At 48.0% G+C, this 24,385-nt stretch overlaps 1 protein-coding gene and 1 long non-coding RNA gene across 2 annotated transcripts; one reads left to right on the top strand and one right to left on the bottom strand.

Annotated features, from left to right (window-relative positions):
* The first annotated feature begins 10,569 nt into the window (after window positions 1-10,569).
* Window positions 10,570-23,759, top strand: RND3 (Rho family GTPase 3). Its single transcript, XM_064435327.1, has 5 exons — window positions 10,570-10,902; window positions 11,019-11,106; window positions 17,487-17,596; window positions 19,528-19,662; window positions 21,769-23,759. Exons 1-5 carry the CDS (start codon window positions 10,753-10,755, stop codon window positions 22,018-22,020), a joined length of 735 nt encoding a protein of 244 aa, XP_064291397.1. The 5' UTR covers window positions 10,570-10,752; the 3' UTR covers window positions 22,021-23,759.
* LOC135309269 (uncharacterized) lies at window positions 17,031-21,772 on the bottom strand. The gene is made up of 2 exons (XR_010369587.1): window positions 20,311-21,772; window positions 17,031-17,432 (listed from the first exon to the last, which is right to left on the bottom strand). It is a non-coding gene; the product is annotated as an uncharacterized LOC135309269 (long non-coding RNA).
* Window positions 23,760-24,385: the final 626 nt, after the last annotated feature.

The following is a 24,385-nucleotide window of genomic DNA, read 5'->3' as shown; positions in this document are numbered from 1 at the left end:
AGGTATTGACACCACGGGGAGAATGTGGAGAGGGAGAATTGGAGGACTTTAAAAAAGGACTTTGAGAGGAGGAAAAGGAGGTGTTGGGATCCTTCCTTGAGCACATAAATCATTTGTGGAGCTCAAAATAAGCCAGCATCTGTGCAGGCTGGAGGGCTGCCAGTCATTTCCTTATCTCTGCCTTGCTCAGGGGTGACTCAGTACAAAGCTCCCAAGGTGCCCACGGGAGCCAAGGGAATGTGCCCATGCCAAGGGCTGCAGGGCTGGGAGGGGGATTCCCACCTGCTGGAGAGGAAGAAGAGGAGGGATTGGGATCCCCCCACCAGGACCTGGCTCTCAGCCCAGGCCACTTTTCTGTCTGCACTCGGGGGAGAGGCTCTCTAATAAATAGTTTTGTACACAAGGTCTGGTGTCCTGCTGGCACAGGGACAGGGGATGTCCCTCTGCCCAGGCTTGTCACAGCTGACTGAAATCTGCACTTTTCCTGGGAAAAAATCTCCTTTTATCCATGGCTCATCCCCAAGCCTTTGGGTTTATACCCACTGTGAGCAGCATGGATTGAAATTTCCCCCAAACTGAAAGCCTGGGGTGCTGTGCCCCCAAAAATGAAGCTGCAAGGATGCGGTGAATGAGGATCCTGAGGATTTCTGGGGATGAAATGCCTGGATTGTGTTATACCCAGCAGGCTGAGAGGATGGGAGCTGTTCAGCTTTAGTTCCACATCCCTGTTAATTGCCCCCCTCAGCCCTTGTGGAAAATTCAGAGTTGGTTTACAAGGCTGAGTAAAATGAAGGAGTAAAAATCCCTTGAGGTGGAAAGGTCTCCATAGGAGATGCTCCTCCATTTTTGGGCATTGCACTGAAACCAGGACCTGAGCTTCTCCTATGAACAGATTGAGGAGCCAACACTCACCTGGCTCCACCAGCAGCTCCTGGAGGGCATTCTGGGCCTTGGGAAGGGATGGGAAGGGATCCCATGGATCCAGCCAGCCCCATATTGCTGGAACACAGAGGCTTTCACCCCAGAGATGAAGCAGCCTGGTGCCTTTGGGAGCACTTGGAACAGTTTCCAAGCTGATTTCTCCAGCTCTGGCCCTGCTAAGCTCGAGTGGCCTCAGCTGCACCGTGGGGACAGCTCCACCATCTCCTGAGGGTTTTTATCACCTCAGGGAGCCCCCTCACATCTGCTTCAGGCAGGAAGGGTTTAACTCCAGCAAAACCCTCCTGGTTTTCCAGTTATTGAAATGGTTTCATCCATCAGGAGCTGGTGCTGTGCTGCTCAAAGGCTCTGATGTGGCACTGCCACCCCTAGGGGACATCCCATTGTCAATCAGGGAGCTGCCACCCCAGTAACATGCAGCTCCTCACTCTCCATGGTGACCAGGTATTAAATCCCCAAAATGCCCACAGCTGGCAAATCCTCCACTGAGGAAACGGGGAATTCTCCAGGCTGGACTCAGGGTGGCTTTGGGAAAGTCAGGGATGTGAGCTGGCTTGTGTGGGGCAGCCACGAGCTCCAGGTGTGGTGAACTGGCACTGGGGCAGGGATGGCAGCGTGTCAATGGCATCTCCCTCCTCGCCCAAGCCAGGGGCTGCCTGTGCTCACTGCTCCCACCTTGCAGCAGGATCTCAGCCTGTCCCAGCTGGAAAAGCTCTGGAGAATGCCCCAGGTGTTCCTGGAGCTTTGCAGGTTGGCAGCACGACCCTCTGGCCCGGGATTTGCTTCCTGGATGTTCCATCTGGTGCTGGGATCAGCTCACTTGGGTTTGGGGTCTCCTGGTGCTGGGAACAACCATGGAATGTGCCAGGCAGCAGGGATGGGATGGGACAGCACCATCTCCTTCTAGTAGCACCCAAGGATCCAAGGATCCTCAGCAGGGATGTTTTCCAGCTGAATCCCAGGCTCCCAGGAGGAACTGGAGATTCTTGGGAGGTGGTGGTGACGAATTCGCCCTCCTGGTGCCCTTTTGAGCTGGGAGTTACTGCAAACCTCAGATAAGGAAAGGCATGGAGACATGAACTGGCTTGTCCCACATCCCGCTGGAAAACTGGCAGGAGAACCAGGAACAGGGCAAGGTTCTCTTCTTCTTGCACCAGAAAATTCCAGAAAGCTGAAATTTTAACTGTTTTAGTGTCTAAAAGTAGCTTTTAGTTATTGTCAGCCCTCTCTGTCATCCTCATTTCCTCATGGGAAAACTGTGGCAGGACCATCCTTCTCACTCCCCAAGTGACATAATTCCAAAGCTGAACTCCCAATTCCTTTTATTGGAAAAGATTTCTCGTCCATCCCCCACTGATTTTCACAAGGAGGGAAATGTGGAGCAGTGCTGTGACCCTGAGCACTGAACAGGGATTGTGGCCTGCACTGGCATCCCATTCCCAGCAGGAATAACCCCTCCAACCCCCTCAGGAGCACATTTGGCTGCTGGATAATCCTCTCTTGCCATCATTATTTATTAGCAGGAGGTCAGAAGAGATTCCTGTGCCAGATTTCCCCCCAGAACTGTGAAAACTCTGGACTACTCCAATTAATTTGGAAAATGCAGTGGGACAAAAGCCACGCAAGCACGGAGAGAGGCAGACCTGGCTTCTGCAGGTATCTCTCTTGATGAGAGGTAATTATATCCTTCTAATTAATTGTTGGCTCATGGCAGTCAAGGTCTGACTTGCAGGGACAAGTCAGAAAGAGGGAAGAAGCCCTGGGATGGGAAGCAGCGACGTGGGAGGACGCAGCATTCTTTTCCCACGTGGAGGAGCAGCAGGACGTGTTAATTCAGCTCTGGAATTTCGCTCCCAACCTTTTATGGTGAAAAAACGAGGCTCTCCTTGGACTTTGCAAATACATGTTCCAGCTGAAACCCAAGCTGTGCGTGAGCTCCCGGCCGGCAGCCGCTCACTTGGATGTGCTGAGCACGGGATATGCAAAAATTTGGGAAGCTCAGCTCCGGGCTCCTGGAGGCTCCCAGACCGCCCCGTGCGAGCTGATGTCATGGTTTTATCTGAGGACAGCTTCTCATGGCTCTGTCTTGTCTTCCCAATGAAATACCTGAGCAAAGGAATTAATTTTTAATGATCCAATGAGAGTTTTGGAGGAATTTATTATCACTCCTGGTGCCAGGCTGTTCCTGAGAGCCCAGAAATCCTGGATCCAGCTGCTTTGTGGGGTTTGGAGGTGGAGGGATGGAGCAGCACCTTCCTGCAGGTTCCCTTCAACCTTTCTTTGACAATGCACATCCCACCAAGCTGGGAATAAAGTGAAGACCTCGTTTTCTGCAGCCTCCCAATAATTCCCTAATTCAGGTGTAGGAAGAAGAGACTTCCAACCTTGAATCATTGCTGTGGAAACACCTGACAACAAAAGCAGAGCTCGAATGTGTTAGAAGACCAGTTGGGCTCTTCTGAGTCATTTAATTAGAGCGAGGAACTTTCCCTGCCTGTGGAAATCTCGGGGTGGAAAGGGTGTGAAACCTGCTGCAACCAACACTTGCCTCCTAATTAGCCTCGCTCAGAAGGGAGTCCAAGGCTGTGTGTGACCCAGGGATGTTCACACTTTTCCAGGGAAATCTGCTTTAGGAGCTGCTGAAGTGGGAGATGCCCTCACTGCGGTGTGGAAGCCCCAGACTGCCACCGCCACCATCCATCCGTCCATGCCGGTGCTGTCTGAGCTCCAGCCCCTGGAAATGTCTCAGTTTTTCCTCACCCCACAGCAGCAGCTCAAAGGAAGCAGAGAGAGGGAGCAAAGCTCTGCATTTCATCTCGCTGGCTGCAGGCAGAGCTGCTGAAAATCCAGGCCAGGGCCCCGGTGACCCAGAAATGTCCTCTTTGACCCGGGGCTTGGTTGAAATCTCATTTTTGTGCTGCCTCCCTCCGCGAGCTCTGGAGAGCAGCTCCTCCCAAAACCAATCCCTCGCCAGGGCCGTGCAGGAGCTGCCTCCACAATTGGAGTTAATTAGAAATCTGGGAATCTGGGAGCGAGGACTTGCTGGAGCAGCTTTTGCTGTTGCAGCGATCGGGAGTTTCCTAAAGTGGAACATTTGCCATTCTTATTTCTCAGCTGCCCCATTCCCATGGATCTTGCATCTCCCAAATCCCAGAAAAATTATTCTCCCAGAGGATTTCTCCTCTCTGTATTTGCTTTTCAGGAGCTCCAGGCTCTGTCCAATCTTCACTTCTTTGGTTGTCTCTGCTTGGTGTTTTGCCCTGGTAGATGCCCATGGACATCCTGCTTTTCCCCCCTGAAATTCCTGAGGTTTTTCTGCAGCTCAGAGCCGGATTAATCCCAGCCTGGCACCCTCCAAGCTAAAGCTCTCAGCTCAACAAATTTTGAAATGCAGCTCTGAACTCGTCCCCACAACTTTATGGTGGGAAATATTGTGCCTGAGGGACAGAAAACAATAAAAATCAACACCCGAGCGCGTGAAGAGTTTCAAATGGCTCCCAAAAAATTTCTGCAATGTTTCCAAGGGTCTGCACTGCTGTTACTCATTCACACGGGCAGGAATTACAAATATGTGTGTGCAGCCAGGAAAGCTTTGGATCACCGAATATTTGAGGCTTGGGGTGGAATGAAGGGGGTTGGGGGAGGAAAAACGCTCCGAACTTCTTCAGGATAACGAATCTGCCTCCGTGGTGCCACAGCCAAAAAATGACATTTCTCCTTCGCTGAGTTTTGCGCTCTTCAGCAATAATTCTGAGCTGCTTTGCCTTCAGGGAAGGGGGAGGAATTTGGAGGAATGGGTAAGGACATGCAGTACTGACCTAATCTGGTGCACTTTTCCCTGGAAGCTGCTCCCAGAGTCTGCCTTTGGCCCCCAGCACCCACTGGGATCAGCCAGAGCTGGGTGAGGAGTGGGGATTACACAATTCCACTCATTTTTTCCAGCCCAAAACGGGATGCAAGCAAAAGGATTTCAAAATTCCTTGTGAAATGAACTCCATCCTTTGACTAAAAATGTTCCAAGTTTACTCATTTCCTATCCATTGCAGAAACTACATTATAAATAAATCTTGGAATTTAATATCTCGTTATAAAAAAAGGTTAAACCTGCAAGTTGCAACCTTAGCAGAGATCAACTCAGCAAATTCCTAATACCAAATTCCACTGAAATCCAAGAAGTTCAGCAAAAGAAGCTGCCTTCAGCATATCAATATTTCTGATGGAAAACCATCCTGTCAGAAAATTTTTATGCTGCTCCAGGCTAGAATTCCCTAACAAACACTTTTCCTGTCTCCCCAGCAACTAGGACTGCTGATCCTGTGCAAGGAATTTCCATAATTAACCTGCAGGAACCGAGAAGGAAATCTTTTTGTCTGCAGGATATTCTCCAACAAGTCTATGAACCATTTCACTCTGAGCCAAAGCACAAGATATTCAATGGGATTGCTCCATAAATTTCTGCGCATCTTCAGGCCTAGTTCAGATCAGAGTTCAGAGCCAGATCAATGTAATGCAAGTCTGGTGTTCCTTCAAATTCCAACAGGGCTTTGGGAAAACAAAAACCAAGCAAACAAAAACTCAAAACAATTCTTCCTTGTTGTTGAAATCCAATCCTGCGTTATCATCCAGATGAGGACTTGCAGGCTTTGATCCCTGTGGGTACAAGTCCTTCCCAAGATGTTTGTGCTGATTTTGTACGAGCCAGGAATGCACAACAGCAGCAGGAATTCAGACAAAAATCCCGGAGTTCTAGCTGCGGGCAGGGAATGCGGAGTTTTGGCATTCCTGCTCACTGGAGGCTGCTCCTGCCCCACCATCCCAAGGCAGGGAATGTCCTTGAGCTCCGTGTGATTTCATGGATGGCAGAGCACCCCGACGTGCAATTTGTTCTTCCTGCCAGCGCTAACAAATCATAAATATGGAACAGCAGAGCCGGATCTGCACGGGATCATTGCGCTGTGTTTATCCGGGACTTTTCCTGCTTTGGGTGCATTTATCCAACAGGAATCATTCTGCTGCAGGGAGGTTTGATCTGAGGTGATGCCCCAGCTGGTGGGATAAGGTCAGGCAGCCATAAGGAACAGTGTGTCTGAACTTGACCCCTCACAAGAATCCACTTGTCCCATCCCTGGAATGTCCAAGGCCCAGTTTGATGGAGCTTGGAGCACCCTGGGATAGTGGAAGATGTCCCTGCCCATGGCAGGGGTGAAATGGGATGAGGTGTAAGGTCCTTTCCAGCCCAAATCATTCTGGAATTCACTTAAGTGGCCCCAGAGCATTTCTCTGGCTCCTAAAAGATGTTTTCTATTCTCCAAACATGAAGCTTTTCCAGAGGCAGAATTCAGCTATATCTGATAATCCACATGATTTTGGTGGCTTTTACAGAGCCTCCTTGGCTGGATGGTGTGATGGGAAGGGAGTGATCACCTCCCACATGTCCTCACTTCACCGGTGCTGCCGTGGACTCCTGGAAAAATAATTTCTCCTCCTCTGTAAAGGGAGAGAACCTCACACCTGCCACCCCCCGTGGGGATAAATGCCTTGGGACAGCCTCTGGACACAGCCCAGGAGCTGCAGGCCCTGCAGGACAGAGATGGGATTCCGTCCTGCCTGTGAATAATGACACCACAGCCAGGACTTTAAACCACCTCAGCCTCTGTCTTAATGTCCTGCCTTCATTAAGGGCTTTTAAAAAACATTTTGGTTTTGGTAAAGCTTTGCCTTCAGCTCCTGAAACTTGGAATAGCTGAGCTTTCATTCTCATCCAAGGCTTAGCACCCAAGGACCTGTCAGTCAGGTGAGGGAGACTCACTGGTGTCTCGAGCTGATTTTATGGATTTATGCAGTTCTTTCCCGGCGCTGGAGTCACAGCCGGATTTCTAAATGCCAAAATAGAGATTATAAGAGTGTCAAGCTTCATTTTGTTTTCACTTCACAGCTAATTAGCATTGATTTTCATGCCGTTGCTCCTGCATAGTATTCCACCGACATCACGAAACGGGAGAGGCTCGTTCTCACCCTGCCACCATCAATTTTAAACCCTCCTTGGAACAGAAGGACTTTGGGGTTTGGGGTTTGGCAGCCAAAGCTCCGTCCCTTGGCAGGGTCTGAGCCACGCGTGGCAGTCGAGCTCCTTGAAGCTGATTTTTCCCGAAGTGAGAATTCCCTGGGCAGGCAGTGTGGTTTGCCATTTGAAGTCCTAACGGGAAGGCAGCAGGAGCTCCTTTTCCAACATCTGCAGGACGTTAAGGGCTGGGAATGATCCCTTGGAGGGAATTAGTGGGTACTTGCGACCACTCAAACAGGCCGGCTCATGGCAAGGCAGCAGAAATAAGAATAAAATAAGAGAAATAACCTCTTTTCATCTGTTAAGAAGTCAAATAGGACATTGATAAGCCCCACCAAAGAGATACTAAATGGGTCTGTGAGAATAGGAGAACAACATCCCTAAACAAGGTGGGGATTTCACGAGATGCAGATGTCCCTCACTGGTGACAAAATCACTCCTGGGTTCTGGAACAATCAAAAAAATAACCCCACACCAAACACCAAAAAGCAACCAAACAAAAAAAATCAGATGTGATCACGGACCTAATGCCCATCCTCACGCATTCCCGAGGGAGCCCACGCTTCCGCCACGCAGGAAACACGCATTTCCTAATCCGCAAATGTCCGACCTTAAACCTTGATAATGTTCTTTTAATGTGCGTTTAGCTGCACACCAGCAGCGCCGAGAAGGGGTGGGATGTGTAAAATCCATGTTTTATGTATATTATTCAGTATTTTCCATGGATGCTTTAGTGGTTGGAATAGCAGGGAGAGAGATCTGGAGAGCAATTTTAGATTTAAATCATCGAGCAGTTATTCTGAAACTAAAAGCACTTGTTCTCAGCTGGTTTATTGCAGTCATAGAAAGTGCTCAGGCAGATTATTTGTGAGGGGAGAAAAATGTATTTTGATATTCCCATGAAATCTTAGATGGGATCAGGAGTCATTACCACGCCAGTCCCAAATTGTGTGTGTGTGTTGTTAATATACACATCATGATTTCTGGGATGGAAAGAGGAGAAACTGTGGAAGGCTCCAATCAGATCTGGAGAAAAATGGGGAATTTGAACAAAGCAAAGCACGAAACTCGGCCCTACAAATCAAAAATCCAGACTGCGTGTGAAAAATCCTGGTGGAAACATCAGCCCCCACTGAGTTATCCCCGGAGTTATCGGGATATGGGAAAAGGCATTAAACTTAAGGGCATGACATGAATAATGGGTTTATGGGGATTAACGGATCTGGAGCAGCTTCCCCAAGGAATTCCAACAAGCTGGCGGCTTCCAAGGATTGTCCCCACTGCCCAAAGCACCCGAAATCCTGGGGATGGGCTGGGTGATGTTGGCAGCACACAAATCACGTGAGGATGATATCACCAGGAGCTGCTGATGGAAGCTCTCTGCTCACGATGAGTAAGGGTTCCTGTGCGTTAAAGTTTCCACATTCCAGGCATAGCTGGATGCAGGCAGATTTTCCACAGGAGCTGTGTGAGGGAGATGTTTCCTCCAGGACCCCGGAGGAGACAGATTCCTCCTCGCAGGAAGCCAAAGCACCGAGGAAGGGGCAGCATCAGCACCGGGTTTGGTCCATCTTGTGTCCATCTGTGCGGAGGTGCCCGGTGGATTGATCAGGAGCAGATGCTCATCCCAGCTCCCACTCAGGATGAACAAAGAGCTCTTTCAACCCCGTCTTCTTCTCTGCTTAGATCCAAGATATTCCTTGGTTGGTGCATTGGACTCCCAAAGAACTGGAGGTGAAACTCCAGAGCTTGATCCCACCTGCCTCTGCCTCTGAGGCTGCCCCATGTTCCAGTGTAGAGCAGAGGGAAAGGCAGAAAAATCAGGATTTTCCGCCCTTTTGGAAACACCTGAGAGCATTTACACTACTTTATTTTTCCAGATTTATCTGCTGTTCCAATGTTGAACAAAATTCAGCTTCCCGTGAGCATTAATTTTCTTCACTGCTTATTCCTCCCACTCCACTATTTCTCTAAAGAGCTGGTGGACAGCAGGGATGGATGGAGACTGCAAAGGAGCAGCATTTAATTTAAAAATGTAAAGAAGAGATGGAAATCTGTCTGCTCCAGGGCCCTACAAAAAAGGCACACAGAGCAAAATCTAGTGTTTTACACGTTGTTTCCAAACAGAAACTGATTCTTTGGAAATGAGTAATTTGACCTGCCAAAGATGTGACACGTCACAAACCCCAAAAATATCAGCACCGAATTTTGAAATGTCATGTTTGGGATTCTCTCATGTGAGTCAGGGCAGCATCTCCCCATGGCCAAACAGGCACGAGCCAACATCCTTTTTTCAGGATGTTGTTTTAAAACTTGATGAATTGCTCACGTTTCAGCCCAGAACTGACACGGGCTGGGTTCATGACCTGCATGACTCAAGAGAAAAGGCCAAGGCTGCACCTTCAGGGAGGCCACCCCTGTGTCCGGCTGCTCCGGGCAAAGCCAGAAAGCGAGGCTGGAGGCAGGAGGGGAGGCAGGCTCTGCTCCAGCCCATTTTCCAGGGATCTGGCTGGCACACGGAGCCATAAGGGGAAAAAGAGAGGGGCTCTTGAGGGAGATGAGTGCTACGAGCAGCTCACAAACCACCCCTTGTTCAGGGCTCTCCTTTCAGACACGATGCTCAATCTCTGCTGAACCCCTGCCAGCTTTGCTGGGGGTTGTGTCCAGGAAGAGAAGAAATGAGGATGTTGATGGTTGGAGGCACTGATCTCTGCTCTTGGGACAGGGACAGGGCTGAGGGCATGCCTGGAGCTGTGTCCGGGCATGTTTAGGGTGGGTGTCAGGGAAAGGCTCTTCCCCATGGGGTGCTGGCACTGCCCAGGCTCCCAGGGAATGGGCACATTCCCGAGGCTGCCAGAGCTCCAGGAGGGTTTGGACACTGCTCCCAGGGATGGGATTTTGGGGTGTCTGTGCTGGGACAGGGGCTGGATCCATGATCCTTGTGGCGCCTTCCCCTTCGGAGTATTCCATGATTCTGTGTTTTTGTGATATCCCCACACATTCCTCGTGACCGTGTTTTGAGGGAAAAGCCCCTTTGCCCGCCATCACAAGCACCATCCCTTCTCAGCTCTCCTCATCCCTTCTCACCTCTCCTCATCCCTTCTCACCTCTCCTCATCCCTTTTCAGCTCTCCTCATCCTTTTTCAGCCCTTCCCTCTCATCTCTCTCTCATTCCCCTCATTCCCCTCAGCCCCCTGCTCTCCTCAGCTCCCCCCAGCATCCCTCATCCCAGCCCGAGGCACTGGGCACCCCCTGAAGGATCCCGGACCACCTCTGGAGGCCGCGCAGCCCCAGATCCCGCCGTTCCCTTTCACAGCGCTGACATTTACAGATAAAATCCATCTACAAACACCACAAGCCCCTCCTTTATCGCCCCCATCGCTCTGAGGGCGCCGGGCCCCCCCTCACTGCCCCCCCCACTCGCGGTGCCTCCCGTCTCCATTAGGGGGCGCACTGTCCCGGCGGCGCGCGGCGGGGGCGTGGCCCACGCGGAGGCGGGCGGTGATTGGCGGGCGCGAGGCTATAAATAGGGGCGGGCGGCGGGGGGACAAAGCAGTGAGCGCGGGACCGGCGGGCGGGCGGCGGTGCGTCCGCGGCTCTGCCTTCTCCACCGCAGCGGCTTTATTGTGCTTTTCACGTTATTTTTGCCTTCTTCGCGAGGAGCCCGGGCGTGGTTTGGTTTTTTGGCTTTTTTTTTTTTTTTTTTCCTCCTCTCTTGTGGCCGGCCGGAGGGACTTAAGGGGAGATCAATGAAGGAAAGAAGAGCGAGCCAGAAGTTATCGAGCAAGGCGGCGATGGATCCCAACCAGAACGTGAAGTGCAAGATCGTGGTGGTGGGGGACAGCCAGTGCGGGAAGACCGCGCTGCTGCACGTCTTTGCCAAGGACTGCTTCCCCGAGGTGCGCGGGACGGGCGCGGGGCTGGGCTGGGGCCGGCACCGGGCGGGCTCGGGCTCGGCTCGGGGCCGGGGCGGCGGCGATGGGCGCGGGGCTGACCGTGCGCTGTCTCCCGGCAGAGCTACGTCCCCACCGTGTTCGAGAACTACACGGCCAGCTTCGAGATCGACACGCAGCGCATCGAGCTCAGCCTCTGGGACACCTCGGGTGAGCGCTGCCGTTCGCATCCCGGGAATTCGGGGAGGGGGATCGGGAGGAGCGGGGCTGCTTGGGGCTACCAGGCTCTGCGTGCGGCTGCTTCTGACGGCTTTTAGAGAAAAATCTCAGCTATCCTTGCAGGATGTGCTCGGCTGAGGGTGTGGGCAAGGCTCCGGGAAGCGGTTTGTCAGCATTGCAGGGGGATGTGTTCTCACCTGCCTGCCTGGAAGGAGCTTTCTGGGGAGCCCTGCTGCCTGCAAACCCCGCTCTGCCTCGTAGGGGAGGGAGAAGGTGTTCATGTGCGAGTGGGGAATTATTTCAGCTCGCTTTGGAGCTCCCGGTGGCCTCCTGAATGCCTGCTTGGTTTTTTACAAAGCAGCACTTTTCAGTGTCCTAGAGAATCTCTTTTAGGGAAAACCTCTAGAATTTACCTCTGGTTCTGTGGGATGCAGAGGAAACCATCCTTGCCCCCATCGGGCTCTTCATTCTTCCAGTTTTACCTGGAAGAAACCGGCTCAGACGCCTCCAAGGTTGAGGGGTTTGGGGTTTGGCTGGCTCTGCTCGCATGTTGAGACAGGAGCTCCTCTAGATCCGCCTGTCGTTGATAATTTGGATAATTGGGCTGCACTTAGAGCCAGGGGGGTGAGGGAGCACCCCAAAACTGCTGCTTCAGTGCTGGAGAGGAGCGTGGGGAGCCGGTGTGGGAGAGCTGAGGATGTCCAGGGGGGAATGACACCAGGAACATGACCAGAGGTGTGCATCAGCATCATCCGCAGAGCTGATTGGCAAAAAAACCTGCGGGAACTTGGCAGAACACGCAGTCCCTCTCTTTCTCTGTGTAGACGGCTCGTTAATGCTGAATTTGGACCCGGCAGTTCCTGCTCAGTGCGACAGCAGTTCTTTTACCAGGAATGAAAATGTTAATCCCTGTTTAAAAGAGGAGTTTAGGCGGCGGGTTGGCTTCCCTCTTGCTGTTGAGGAAATGATTCCAAATTCTTGCAACACGATTACTGGGAAAAGGCAGCCTCTGCCCACAACCAGTATCAGCTTTGCTCTGAGCTGATTTTTTTTTTTTTTTCTTCATCTTATGCCAAGTGAGACTTGCAGATTTCTGGAGTATGTCTGGTCGGAGCTTTCATGCTGATTACTAAGCTGGCTGGAACCGTGGAGCAAGGGCTTATTAAAAATTATTAGTTATTTTGGAAAATGTTATCTTTATTAACACACAGCACACACGCAGGCTGGACGTGGGAAGGTTTGGAATCTGTTTGTCAAAGGCTGGAGACACCCATGGAATGAAATATTCCCTAGCACTTCAAAAGACAAAAGCAGTGGAAGAAAAAACACCTGCCAGCCTTTGTCCTCTGTCCTGGAACTCAGAGCAAGTGTGGTTGAGTCAGAAGCTTGAGAGCAAGTGGGTGATTTGTCTGACATCCCAAAGTGAAGAGGAAATACTTGAAGGACCCAGTGCTTGGTTTTACAGAGTGGTGCTGAGTGGATCCTCTGGCTGTGGGACTCTGGATGAGAGATTTTGGCTCCGTGAACACCATCCCTTCTCACCCAGCTCAGAAACCCAGCTCTGCCCGAGCCCATTAACCCAGAGCAGAATCTCATCAGCAGATAACAGGCAGCAGGAGATAAGGGAGTGTTTTAGCCTTATCTGAAAGTCTTGGTAATTTAATTTTTACAAGTCTTTGTCCTGCTCTTCTACTGGGTTAGGAGAGATGTCTGAATGGCATTTTTGAAGCAGGACTAAATCTAATTAACTTCAAAAGATGGCTGATCATTGCAGCACGGGGGAGGTGATGGCTGCAGGTTTTGTGGTGCTTGAAGAACTCTTGGGAGGGGGGAAAAGATGCTGTTTAATTGAGTTTTTTGGGAATATGCTGCAGATACTTCCAAGATGACTCAATCAGTATTTTGTATTCATCTTTAACTCTTTTTTTTTTTAACTGAGAGCATTTAACAGCCTTGCCAATCAGTCCCTTGAATTAAAATTGATAATTAGGTTTTGCAGTGAATCCTTTGGAAGGATGTACTGCCACCTCCAACTCCTTTTTTGCTCACTGGGAAAATCAGAAATGCTGTGGCCATTGGTTAAAATAGTTGTGTGAGGGTGAGAACAGGCCTTGCTGCCACAGTTTTGGTTTGTAATTCCTTATATACCAACGATAATGATGTGTTTTTACCAGAGAACTTCAAGGTGTCATGCAACTGATAGAAAATTTAAAATTCATTGGGGAGTTGTTGTTGCATCTTGGATTTGCCCATAGGAATATGGGACAAGTAAGAGTGGAATGGAACGGGAAGGTTCATTATTCAAATGTTTGCTGGAGCTGTCTAGTTCTGCAAGTCATTAGAAGGATTTAAATTAGCCACAGCATTAAGGGAAGCACTTGCCAAGTGGAATTTCAATGGGGTTTGGGACTACCAGCCCTCTCTCAAAGCAGGAATGTCTGGTTGCAATCTCACTACACCATAAATTACTCTGCTCTGTGGTAACATGTGGCAGTCTTGAGCTGTTTGGGAGCTCTGCTTCTTGTGTGAGGTGGAATATTAAAAGTTTCTCCAGGTTAAAGCTTCATGTACTTTCAGGGCCACTGTGAAGGAGAAAAATCTGTATTAGCTGCCTTTATCTACCACCTAATCTGCATTTATCGAGTTTTTTTGGCTTCTTTGATATTTATATTTCTTGCCAGGACAACAGCAGCTGTGGCTTAGAAATACCATTAATTAGGTGTACATACCTGTGTCTCCCTAAAATGTGTTCTAGGGGGTTTCTTTATTGCTTGAACCGTGGCCACTCCAATAAAATAATTCTCAACAGGGCCAGAAATACTTACAACTGCTGGGGATTAGCAAGTAATTAAATCCAGAGGGGCCTTGGAGCTGAGAGTCAAGTTAGTTTTGCTGTGATTTTTGACTGTATACAATGTACTCAGTGTCCATATACAAACAGAAATTAATTGGAAAGTTTCGTGCTGAAACCTTTCAGGAGAAAGCTGAAACTTGGAGGAATTAAAGTTGCTAATTCCCCAAATTCCCTGGCAATAAGGATTGCAAGGGAAAAGTCCAGTTGCTGTCTTTGCCTCCCAGTTCTCTTGTTGAATTCTGGGATTCTCTGATTTTAATTGCTCATTTTTGCAGGGTTTTCTTATTACTTTTACAGGGGAATTGATTAGAATTGATACCTGGGAATGCCAAGTGTCCTCCCAAAGTTTTCCCTTGCAGGTGTGATCCTACAAAAAACTGTGAATATTTTGATATCTCTGTGCTTGGAGAGAGCCTGCATTGAAAACCCACCTCAGCCATCCCAGGTTTTTGGGGGTTTTTTGGGGTTTTTTTTGTTTTTTTTGGAGGAAGAAAACCATCAGCACTGAATCAGCTCCTTGGAGCAGGCAGTGTTTGCTGTGTTTTCTGGGATAATTAGTGAGCCCAAGGGTTTGGGAGTGAGAATGCTGCTGTTCATCTGTTTTTCTTTCACTTGACTGGGCTCCAAAAGGCTCCAAAGCCTAATTCCTGGTGGCTGCTTGCTGGTGTGGAAATAGGAAAATCTTGCCTGTTACTGAGCCCTCCTGGCCCCAGGATGTGCAGCTGAACCCTCCTGGTGCCCTGGCATCTTCCAGAAAAGCACCTCTCCCTGATCCAGCACCTTCAAGTGGTGCTAAACCACCCCAAAATTAAATATTCTTCAGCTCTTAACGATGTAATTCTGTTCTTTATTAAGATAGCAATACTTAAAGCTGAGCTTGGTGTCCCCTCTAGGCCAAACCCAACCATATTGCTGGGGAGGGGTTTTATTTCAGACTAAAAGCTGAATTTTTGTTGGACTCTGCATGAAACATAAGGTTTCAAAAGCAGACCATCCTTAATGTTGCAAGTATTTTTGGCTGAAATTATTGAAGCTGCCAAACAAATTGAAAAAAAAAAAGGAGGATTGCAGCTGGAATAAATGTCCAGCACAAAGGAAAATGAACTACAGCCTTATCAGCAACTCCTTGATAAAACTGAAAAACCACCCATGTTGTCCTTGCCAAAAATGCTTTATTTTACAGGAACAGAATCCCAAACACAAATAGGCTTTTTTTTTTTTTTCTCTCCCCACAAATACCATGGCTCCAGTTCCACATTCTCCTTCTGTTTTCGAGGGTTGGCACGGCTTCAAATCTGCAAGGGAACATGAAAAAGAGGGAGCAGCCTGGCTGGGCTGTGCTGGAGTTGTCTGTTCAGACTTGAGCGAGCCTCATTCCTGACATTCCTGCCTTCTGAGGGTTTCTCTGGGCAAAGGCATGGAAATGCCAGCTTGAATAGGCCTGCACAGCGAGGGCTGCAGCCCCTCTTTATTTGCACAGGAATAAAGGTTTGGTTATAAATGAGAGCAGGAAATTTCCTTTGTGGATCCTGCAGCTCGAGGAGTTGAAATGGGCTCTGTTTGTTCTGCCACACACCAGCTTGGAGAAAAGCTGGGGAATATCCCTCCTAAGCTTGCTAAAAGTGCTTTTATTCCAGCTCAGCATCTGAAATAGGAGAAATTCAAAGAGGGGGAAAAAAGAAAAACCTTCCAAGCAAAGCAGGGGTGGGAAGGAGTCTCGGGGCTGGAGGTGGGGACTCTGAGCAGAAATCCATCTCCTGGACATAAATGGGATCCCTGGAGCTGCTGAGTGAGCCCAGAGGTATTTGTGTGAGGAATGAGTTTCTGGGTGAGGCTTTGCTGAGACTCCTTTCTAGCCAGCACCCATTAAGGGTTCCCTCAGTCCTGCCCTTGCTTGCTGGAGCTCAGGGAGACTCAGGCAGTGCTCTCATGTCAGCCGGGTGGCTCTTAGTGGCACTTGGTGCTGCAGTTCCTCTGTGCCCAGGACGAATAACCCAGCCTGGGGCTCCGGGCTGAATAACCCAGCCCCGGGGCTGCAGGACAGGGCTGTAATAGCAGTGCTGGGGATACTGGGGTGTAATTAGCAGTGGGAAATGCTCATTGATAGCTGCAGCGAGGAGTTAACTCCGGGTCACCTCGCTGAGATTTGTTCCCAACGTGTCATTTGTGCTGAATTCAGCTGAAGTGGGGTGTGAAGAGCCTTTTCTGACAGCTCTGTCAGATTGACATCATTTACAGAGATGAGCATTCGAATGAAATCCTTCTCGTTCACTAAATTACCTTCTGCTACCTACTTTGGTAATGCTTCACTCCCCATGTGTTATTCCTCATTTCAAAAACAACATTCCTGGGATTCTTGCCTCCTTTCCCGTGCAGGAGAAGCCTTCCAAGTGAAGTCATCTGCGAGCCCTTCACACCATTCCTTGTGCAACAGCCTGGGCTGTCTGTCAGGGCAAAACCTGAGCAATTCCTCTAATCCAGTTAATAATCAGAGACCTTAGAGCCAATTAGTTCTGGAGAGCTGGGAAATCCGTGAGATAATGAGCTGATAACCCCCCAAACTCCTGCAGCTGGGTTCTTCTGGTGGGTGTTCCATGCTGTGTTTTAGGGTCTGCTGTATTTTAGGATTTAGAAGTAAGGATGTGTGATGGCTTAAAAATACTAATTTTGAATTGCCCAGGCCCTTGCCCTGTTGGGCCCCTGAACTGGTTTAAATGCCTTTTTAAATGCATTAAGAAATGTATTTTCCTCAGGAAGTGAAGCTCACCACAGTTAAGGCCAAACCTAATAGTGGTTGAGCAACTTCTTAGAAAAAACAAATTTTTTTTTCTTTTTTTCCCCCTCACCAAACCTGTTGCCAGACTCCCCAGATGATTAAAATACAAATTTTAACTCTGGACAGATTTTAAGTCTTCACATCCTGATTGTTGTTAAGGAAAACAGAAAATCCCTTTGCAGGCCTGCAAGTAAAACAAGCAGCACTGTACCTACATCTGTTCCCTCAGATTACTAAATTAGCTTTGATCTTGTTGATAAAAATCTGGTTTATGGGCTAAACATAAACATTTATTGCAAGCTTTATTGGTTTACAGATTAATGAGGCTTTTTGTGACAAATAACTTGAGTGCCTGCCTACAGGATTGGGATTTTTCCCTGCTGGAAATCTGTTTCCTGCAACAAGTTCTTCAGTTTGAAGCAAGAGTTTCTTCTAAGCATTGCCAATGTGACAGCTAAAGATGCTTTTTGCACTTGGAGCTATTTGTTTTAAATTAACTGTTAGATCAAAACTGAGGAATTTCAAATCTGCTTTAGAAAAAGCCTTTTGGGGTTGGAGGATTTGTTCTCCTGCAGGTTAATGCTGGGCCTTAAACTTGAGCTGAGCCGGTTTCCCTCTCCTTGGGAGTTTTGGTGGGTGATGGATCACTGGGGCTGTCTCCGAGAGCTCTCCAGGCTGTCTGGATGGCTGCAGGAAGAGGAGAACAGCAGTTAATGGAGATGTTGTTTGTTTTCCCTGCAGGCTCCCCTTACTACGACAACGTCCGCCCGCTCTCCTACCCCGACTCCGACGCTGTCCTGATCTGCTTTGACATCAGTCGGCCAGAAACCCTGGACAGTGTCCTAAAAAAGGCAAGTGTTTGAGCAAGCCCTGAGCACGGAGCTCTGCTGGACAAGCTCATCCTGAAATCCCTGCAGCGGTGCTGTTCCTGCTCTGGAAACTTCCACTTTGTTTCTTTAAATGGAGCGATGACAGGAGGGTGCTTTAATTTGAGGTCATTTGTTTGAAAGGGGTGGATGTTAATTGAAAACAAAAACTTGCTAATGGACATTTGGAGCTGAAGGAAATTCTCATTCCTCAGCCCTGAGACAGCAAGGAATTGTTGAGGGTGGTGTGAGGTGCTGTAAGAAATTGTATCTCACATGTTCCTGTAACAGGATTGGGAAATTTTGCTGGGTAAAAATTGTCTGCCAAGTGTTTGGACTTCTGCCACGGCCTTACATAATTTGTGAGCCTGACGTTGGAAGGAGCAGTGACAAATGCCTCTGGAAGCCACCAGCAGAGCTTGCAGTGGCACAGAAATGCAGCCCTGCCCCAAGCCCTCCATGAGATCACTGATCCGAGCTTGTGTCACACTTCCCACGACTCAAACTCGCAATTTTCATAGTCAGGCTCTGTGTTTGCAGGGTGGTCCTGGTCCTCTCCTTGGCTGCTGAGCATGACTCAACTGCACAGTGGGTTTGGGGCTTAATGACCTGAAATTCCTTTTTTTTCTGGGGCTGGGGCCAGTGATTCTTGTCTCACTGGGATAAAGTGCCTTACAATGCTCTGAATAGCCTACAAAAAATGCTTCAAAGCTACTCTGTCTGTATCAAAAAGCATCCAGAGCTGTGGTTTTTCTGTCCCTGTGAATGCTGGTTACTTAATTCTGCAAGAGATTTTTCTTAAAATGCTTTTAAACCCAAATTACAGCCTTCAGTTTTAGGGAGTATCATCTGTTTGGATTATGCTGTGAAGGTTTTGGCTTTGAGTTCTCAACATAACCTTGCAGAAGGGTGAAACTAAATGAATTTATCCCAAATTGCTGTTTCACCCGGGACAGATCTGTGTAGTTTTGGGGTGAGAATGCAGCAATAAAGGCACATTTAGCCCTGCTGGTGCTGTGGTTGTACAGCTGAAGGTGGGGACACCATTTCTGCACTGGCTGGGGCTGGGTGTGAGAAACAGCAGCTCTGCAAACCTTTGCTCCTGTGGGTAAATAATCTCAGCTCATGCCCTCCTGATTAGTAAGGCAGTGGAATTCATGAGTGTGTGAGATAGGAAGATTTCATCCTTGACCAAGTTCTGCTGGAGCTGATGCCTTCAAAAAATTACCTTGAAGGCAGATCCAGCTATTACATAAAAATATTTCAGCCTGGGACGTCAGGACTGATTAAAGTTGTTACCCATTGCTTCTTTGGATTTAAACATGAACTGTTGAGTTTTATCTTTTTATTTTGTTAGGGTCAGGATTAAATGTGTGAGATGGTATTTTTTGTTTGGACTTGAATGTTTGTTAGTTTTTATTAGAGTTTTACAAACTTTGAATTCTACAGTATTTTATTTTAACAAACTAAAAATAGAGTTCTGTTTATTTTTTTACAAAGGATAAGCTTTAAAAAGTTTATCCTTAAAACTTTTTTAAGTGTCTAATTAAGAAATGACACATAAAGTATTTTTATTTTTAACTTAATAACTAACTGCTCATGACTCGTAATGTGGATTTTATCTAGTTACACAATACCACCCAAACCCATGATGGACTAGCTTTTGTCTTAGAACTTTTATCTTGTTTTATATATTTTACTATAGTCTAAAACTTTAAACTCTTACGTTTTCTACTGTGTGATGTTACACACTTCTAATCAAACTGCAGACCTATAATTTTAGTTCTGTCATTCCATTTTGGAAGCCTTCTCCACGGCCTCAGGTCAAATGCAGTGTTCTCTTGGGGTTTAGCATCTGACAACACAAAGTCTAAAATCCTCAGGGTTCCAACAACTAACAATTTGCAATTTTGCAGTGGAAGGGGGAGATCCAGGAGTTCTGCCCCAACACCAAGATGCTCCTGGTGGGCTGCAAGTCGGACCTGCGCACGGACGTCAGCACGCTGGTGGAGCTCTCCAACCACAGGCAGACCCCCGTGTCCTACGACCAGGTAGGAGCCACCTCCTTTTCTGTGCTTCAGCAGGGAAGGAAAACCCCTTTTCTGTCACTGGAGCCCTCACTGGGACCAGCTTCTCCCTCGTGATGACACCAGTGCAGCCTAAAAGGCAGATTTGTGCCTCTGGTCTGGGTGGAGGAGGGTTTGAAAACTGTTTAGGATTAAAGGAAATCCTGCAGCCCCACAACACATCATAAAATTGTCCCTTTAAACATCATAAATTGTTGTCTTTTTGGTTGCAAATTGCTTTTTAGGTGAGTTGTTAAAAACTTCCTGCTTTTCTGTGCCTGCACACACCAAAAATGTAGCTAAAAGGTGACACATCCTGTTTATTCACTGACAAATTGGTAAAATTGCTGTCTGCAGACTTCAGATTTGAATGTTGTTTGACTTTGGAACCATGACATTATATTAGAATATAATCTGTCCCAGATCCTTAAGAAACCCCTTGTCCCTCCTTCTGAAGGTGCAGCAGTGCCAGAAGGCATCTTAATTCTTGATGAGTTCTTTGCTCTTAGGGAAGGGAGAAGTTTGGAGCCAGGCATTGGAGGAGAGAAAAGGGAAAGGAATCAGGTCATGGGAGAGAGCAGGATGTAGGGAGCAGGGAAACTGCTCTGAGGTGAGCTTCCCTTTATTACTCACTTGTGTGTGATCATTCATGGCAGCTGAATCACCCTGTGGCACCTCCACGAGTCACCTCAGTGTCTTTAGCAACCAGCTTGGGATGGTTTCTCCCTCATGTTTTCCAAAGCAGCAGCTCCTGATGTGGGGTTACTAAGGATGCAGCATGTTTACACTGGAAAATGGCAGGACTTGAGTAAAATCAAGTCTTTCCATGAGAGTGATCAAAACTCTGCTGGCAGGTGGATTTTTCCCCTGGATTCACAGCTCAGCCTGTACCCCTGAGGAGCAGGAGGACACAGCTTCTTCTAAATCCCCCTGCCTGGAATGGAGTCAGAGCCTTCCCATTGCTCTGAACTCCAGCAGGAAGCACTGGGAGGGTGAGGACAGGCTGGTGACACCCTGCTCCAGCCTCCCAGTTCAGGCAGCTCCACCTGAGCAAACATTTCTGAGGCTCAGCTGAGCAGGAGCCGAGATGTTTGACTGTGGGGAGGGCTGCTCCCACAGGCTCCTGCTGCCTTATCAGCCTCTCCCCCTTGCCATTGATAAGGGGCTGCATCACTGCAGGGCAAACAGGAGGCTGGATGCCCAGGGATTGGTGCCATCAGGCTGGCACTGAGAGCCAGGAGGGGCTGGAGGCAGTGTGTGAGGAGTGGCACCTCAAGGATGTGGTTGGATTTCGTAACTCAGTAAAGATTCATCCCTCAGAAATCAAATTTCCCTTGGAACAACTCCTCTTTTTTCACATAATGCTGTATTGTGTTCAGTAGCCAAATCAAGGATGTGGTTGGTTTTTGTAACTTAGTAAAGATTCACCCCTCAGAAATCAAATTCCCTTGGAACAACTCCTGTTTTGTCACATAATGCTGTATTGTGTTCAGTAGCAAAATCCACCATGGGATCCCAGGCTATTGTCATCTGTCTGGGATGTTTGCCTTGTGCTGCTGCAACAAATATCCCTGCTTTGGCTTCTTAAAATCACTAAAGAAGGGATCCTAAAACCCCTCATGTTCTTTTTCACTTTTTTTCCCAGTTCCCTATCAGGAAGCTGATAGAACTCTCCCAGAACACATTTCCCTAAGAACTTTGTCCTCTTCCTGGAGCTGGAAAAAGGACTCTGCTCTAGCTCAGGGCAGCTACTTATTCCTTAAGGCACAGAATTTCTCTTTAGAGATTTCAAGCTGCCAGATTTTCCAGGAAATTCCCAGATTCAGGTTCAGGTGAAACTGCTGAAAAGGCCTTGCACAGACCCTTCAGGCTTTTTGCAGTCACTGAGCTCCTTTTCTCTCCCCGTTTGTGTTTATCAGCACAGCAGATAATGCTTGGACACTTGTTTAACTCCTCCTGCAAACAAATCTCTGTTTATTTTCCCAAGTTAGCTTCGGCTTTCCCAGGGAAACAGCGCAGAGCTGGAATTGTGAGGATTGCTGAGGATTTTGCACAACTTGGTATTGATCACATGTTCCTTTTTCCCCTCAGGGTGCAAATATGGCCAAACAGATTGGAGCAGCCACATACATCGAATGCTCAGCCTTACAGTCAGAAAACAGTGTCAGAGACATTTTTCACGTCGCCACCCTGGCGTGTGTGAACAAAACAAACAAAAATGTGAAACGAAACAAATCTCAGAGGGCCACAAAGCGAATTTCACACATGCCTGGCAGGCCAGAACTGTCCACAGTGGCCACGGACTTGAGAAAGGACAAAGCCAAGAGTTGCACGGTGATGTGAAGGAGCTGGGATTTCCTGGAGGAGGAGGAGGAGGAGGAAGATCCAGGAGGGGTTGGAGCTCAATGAAGTCACAGCCACAGGGTGTTTAATGAGGGCTTTGCCAGTGCTTTCATGGAGACTTCTCCTGCTGTGTGAGACTGTACTTTAAGGACTGAGCAGCAGGAAGAAAAGGCTCTGAGAGAGGTGGCATCAGGAATTTCTGTTGAAGACAATGCCAAAAAAATAATAATAAAAGGGAAAACGTTTGAATGTGCTGAGAGAAGAGAGAATGATTGGGAAAATAACCCTGCAAAGGAGAGATGTCGTGGACAGTGCTTGTTTCTTTTAGTAACGCTCTGCTCCTGGATGCTACCACTTTGATTTCATTCAAATAATACTTTAATGGGATTTTTTTTTAATGAAGACATTATTAATACGCCCTTCTCATTAAGGAACTATCCCCGTGACCTTAGCGTTGGTTTTCCAAAGGATTTGATCTCATTTTTTTTAGTAGCTGATTGTGAAAATGGAGAGGATACGAGGCCGTGTGTGTCACCTAGAGGAAAATTTTGGAGGAGTCTGGAGTTTTGCCTTCCTGATCCACGGTGGGGATGAAGACAGCTGTTTGAGGATTCCCAGCATTCCCGTGGAAATGAGATGGATGCAGTTTGGGGGTGGGGAGTGAGGGCAAAGCAGCCCTGCGGGGCTCTGACTCGGCTGTTCCTCTTTGTGGTTGTGATGTGGAGTGCAGTTGGTGCCCAGTGCTGGTGTTCTGTGTGGCCTCGTTGCTGTAGGTTCAAGTGGGAGGTGCTGAGAGCTGTGATGGCAAATGATTCGTGGTTTTCCAGCCCTGATCGTTCCTTAAGCCTTACTGCCCACCTGGGGATGCCCCAAAAACCCCCCTTGGGCTTCTCCCAGGAACTGGAGAGCCCATGGATCCCGCAGAAAGCTGCAGACAAATGCTCTTCTGGGATGTGGTTCACTGCAAAAAAAAACAAAAACAAACAAAATTACCCCTCAAAAACCTGCAAATGAGCCAGCAGAGCCTTTTGTGGTGCTCCTCATTTTGGGGAGGAGAAGGGGTCTGAAGAACTGTGAGGCCTTAAGGGGTCCCCAGTGGGAACTGGATACTGCCCTTAGTTCTAGGATTAACACAAAAGTATCCAGCCCCCAGTCCTGAAATGGGGCGAACTGGTTCAGTCCAATCCCTTTTTGCTGTTGTTACACTGAATTAAATCAGCCTTTTCCAATGGTTTGCAACTCTTCCTGACTCACCAAACTTCTCCCAAAGGAAGGAGACAAAGCTCTGAGCAGGCTGGTTTTTGCTTGTGGAGGACAAGCATGTCATTCCCAATGGTGATGCTTCATTTTTGAAGTGTTTAAAAGCTCTGTTCACTCGTGCAAAGGTAAAGATGAACTCATAATTAAATCTCAGTTCTGTGTGTTCCCAGCACTTTGTTTCATCTGAGAAAAGAAGACAAATCTCACTCCCATTCTGGTTATTTCCCACAAAAAAAAAGACATTTTTGACCACCATAATAAGCTTTTAACTGATGCAACAGTGCTCTTAGGGCAGTATTACAAAATAGTTGGTAAGTGCTTCTTTCTGTATTTAAATATTGTGGAAAAATAAGTTATAACTGTTAAAAAGCAGGACATTCATTACTTTTTTTTTTTAATTGTTGAAGTCACTTTGTATGTTTGGTTAATGTTTCTGCAGTATTTATTAAAATACCTTTTTTTTCTTTGAATTAAAAAAAAAGGAATTTTCTTGTAGTGGAAACGGCCTTTGTGTGGTAGTTCATTAATAATTGTGTGTTTTGGGGCATAATTGTGCTGGGGTTTGAGAAGGAATCTTTCTCATGCAACAGCCTTTTGGGCATTAAATTTTCCACTTTGCTGTGGGTTCCTTCCCGGCGTTGTTTCCCAAAAATGCCAGAGGCAGAGGAGCAAAGCAAACACGTGGGGGTTGCTTTGCTTTGCCTCTCAAGCTGCATTTTCACATTTTCAAATTTAGCTTACAGGTTGTTCTTTGCCAGAAAAACTCATTCCCAGCCGAGGGTTGTTCCTGATGCTGTCATCACTGGGAGATCCTTGGAATTCTGAGTTGTCCCAGAATTCCTGTGTCCTGTTGGGACACAGAACCTGCAGCTCATCCTCCCCTCCTGAGCGTTTCTGGTGCTGATCCAGGCAGGAAAGCTTGGAATGGTCTCCCTGTGGTGCTCTCATCTCCAAATTCCATCTCAGAATTCCCAGCAGTTCATCTTCTGTTCCCTGGGATTGCCCTGGTGTTCCTGATGACCCTGCAGCTCTGTAGGTGCTGTAGTTAATGAGTGAGTGGTTAATTAATTACCCAAACTCTCCCTGCCCTTGCCATCTGAAGGTG

The sequence above is a fragment of the Passer domesticus genome, chromosome 10, assembly GCF_036417665.1.
Source record: "Passer domesticus isolate bPasDom1 chromosome 10, bPasDom1.hap1, whole genome shotgun sequence".
NCBI lineage: Eukaryota > Metazoa > Chordata > Aves > Passeriformes > Passeridae > Passer > Passer domesticus.
Note: the sequence above shows the minus strand (reverse complement) of the source record. Positions and strands in the feature narration are given on the sequence as shown.

Bases quoted from the DNA above. Each gene is read 5' to 3' on its own strand.
- RND3 (XM_064435327.1), top strand. From the start codon at position 10,753: ATGAAGGAAAGAAGAGCGAGCCAGAAGTTATCGAGCAAGGCGGCGATG. The intron at 10,903-11,018 runs GTGCGCGGGACG...GTCTCCCGGCAG, and splicing joins CCAAGGACTGCTTCCCCGAG to AGCTACGTCCCCACCGTGTT. The intron at 11,107-17,486 runs GTGAGCGCTGCC...TTTTCCCTGCAG, and splicing joins CAGCCTCTGGGACACCTCGG to GCTCCCCTTACTACGACAAC.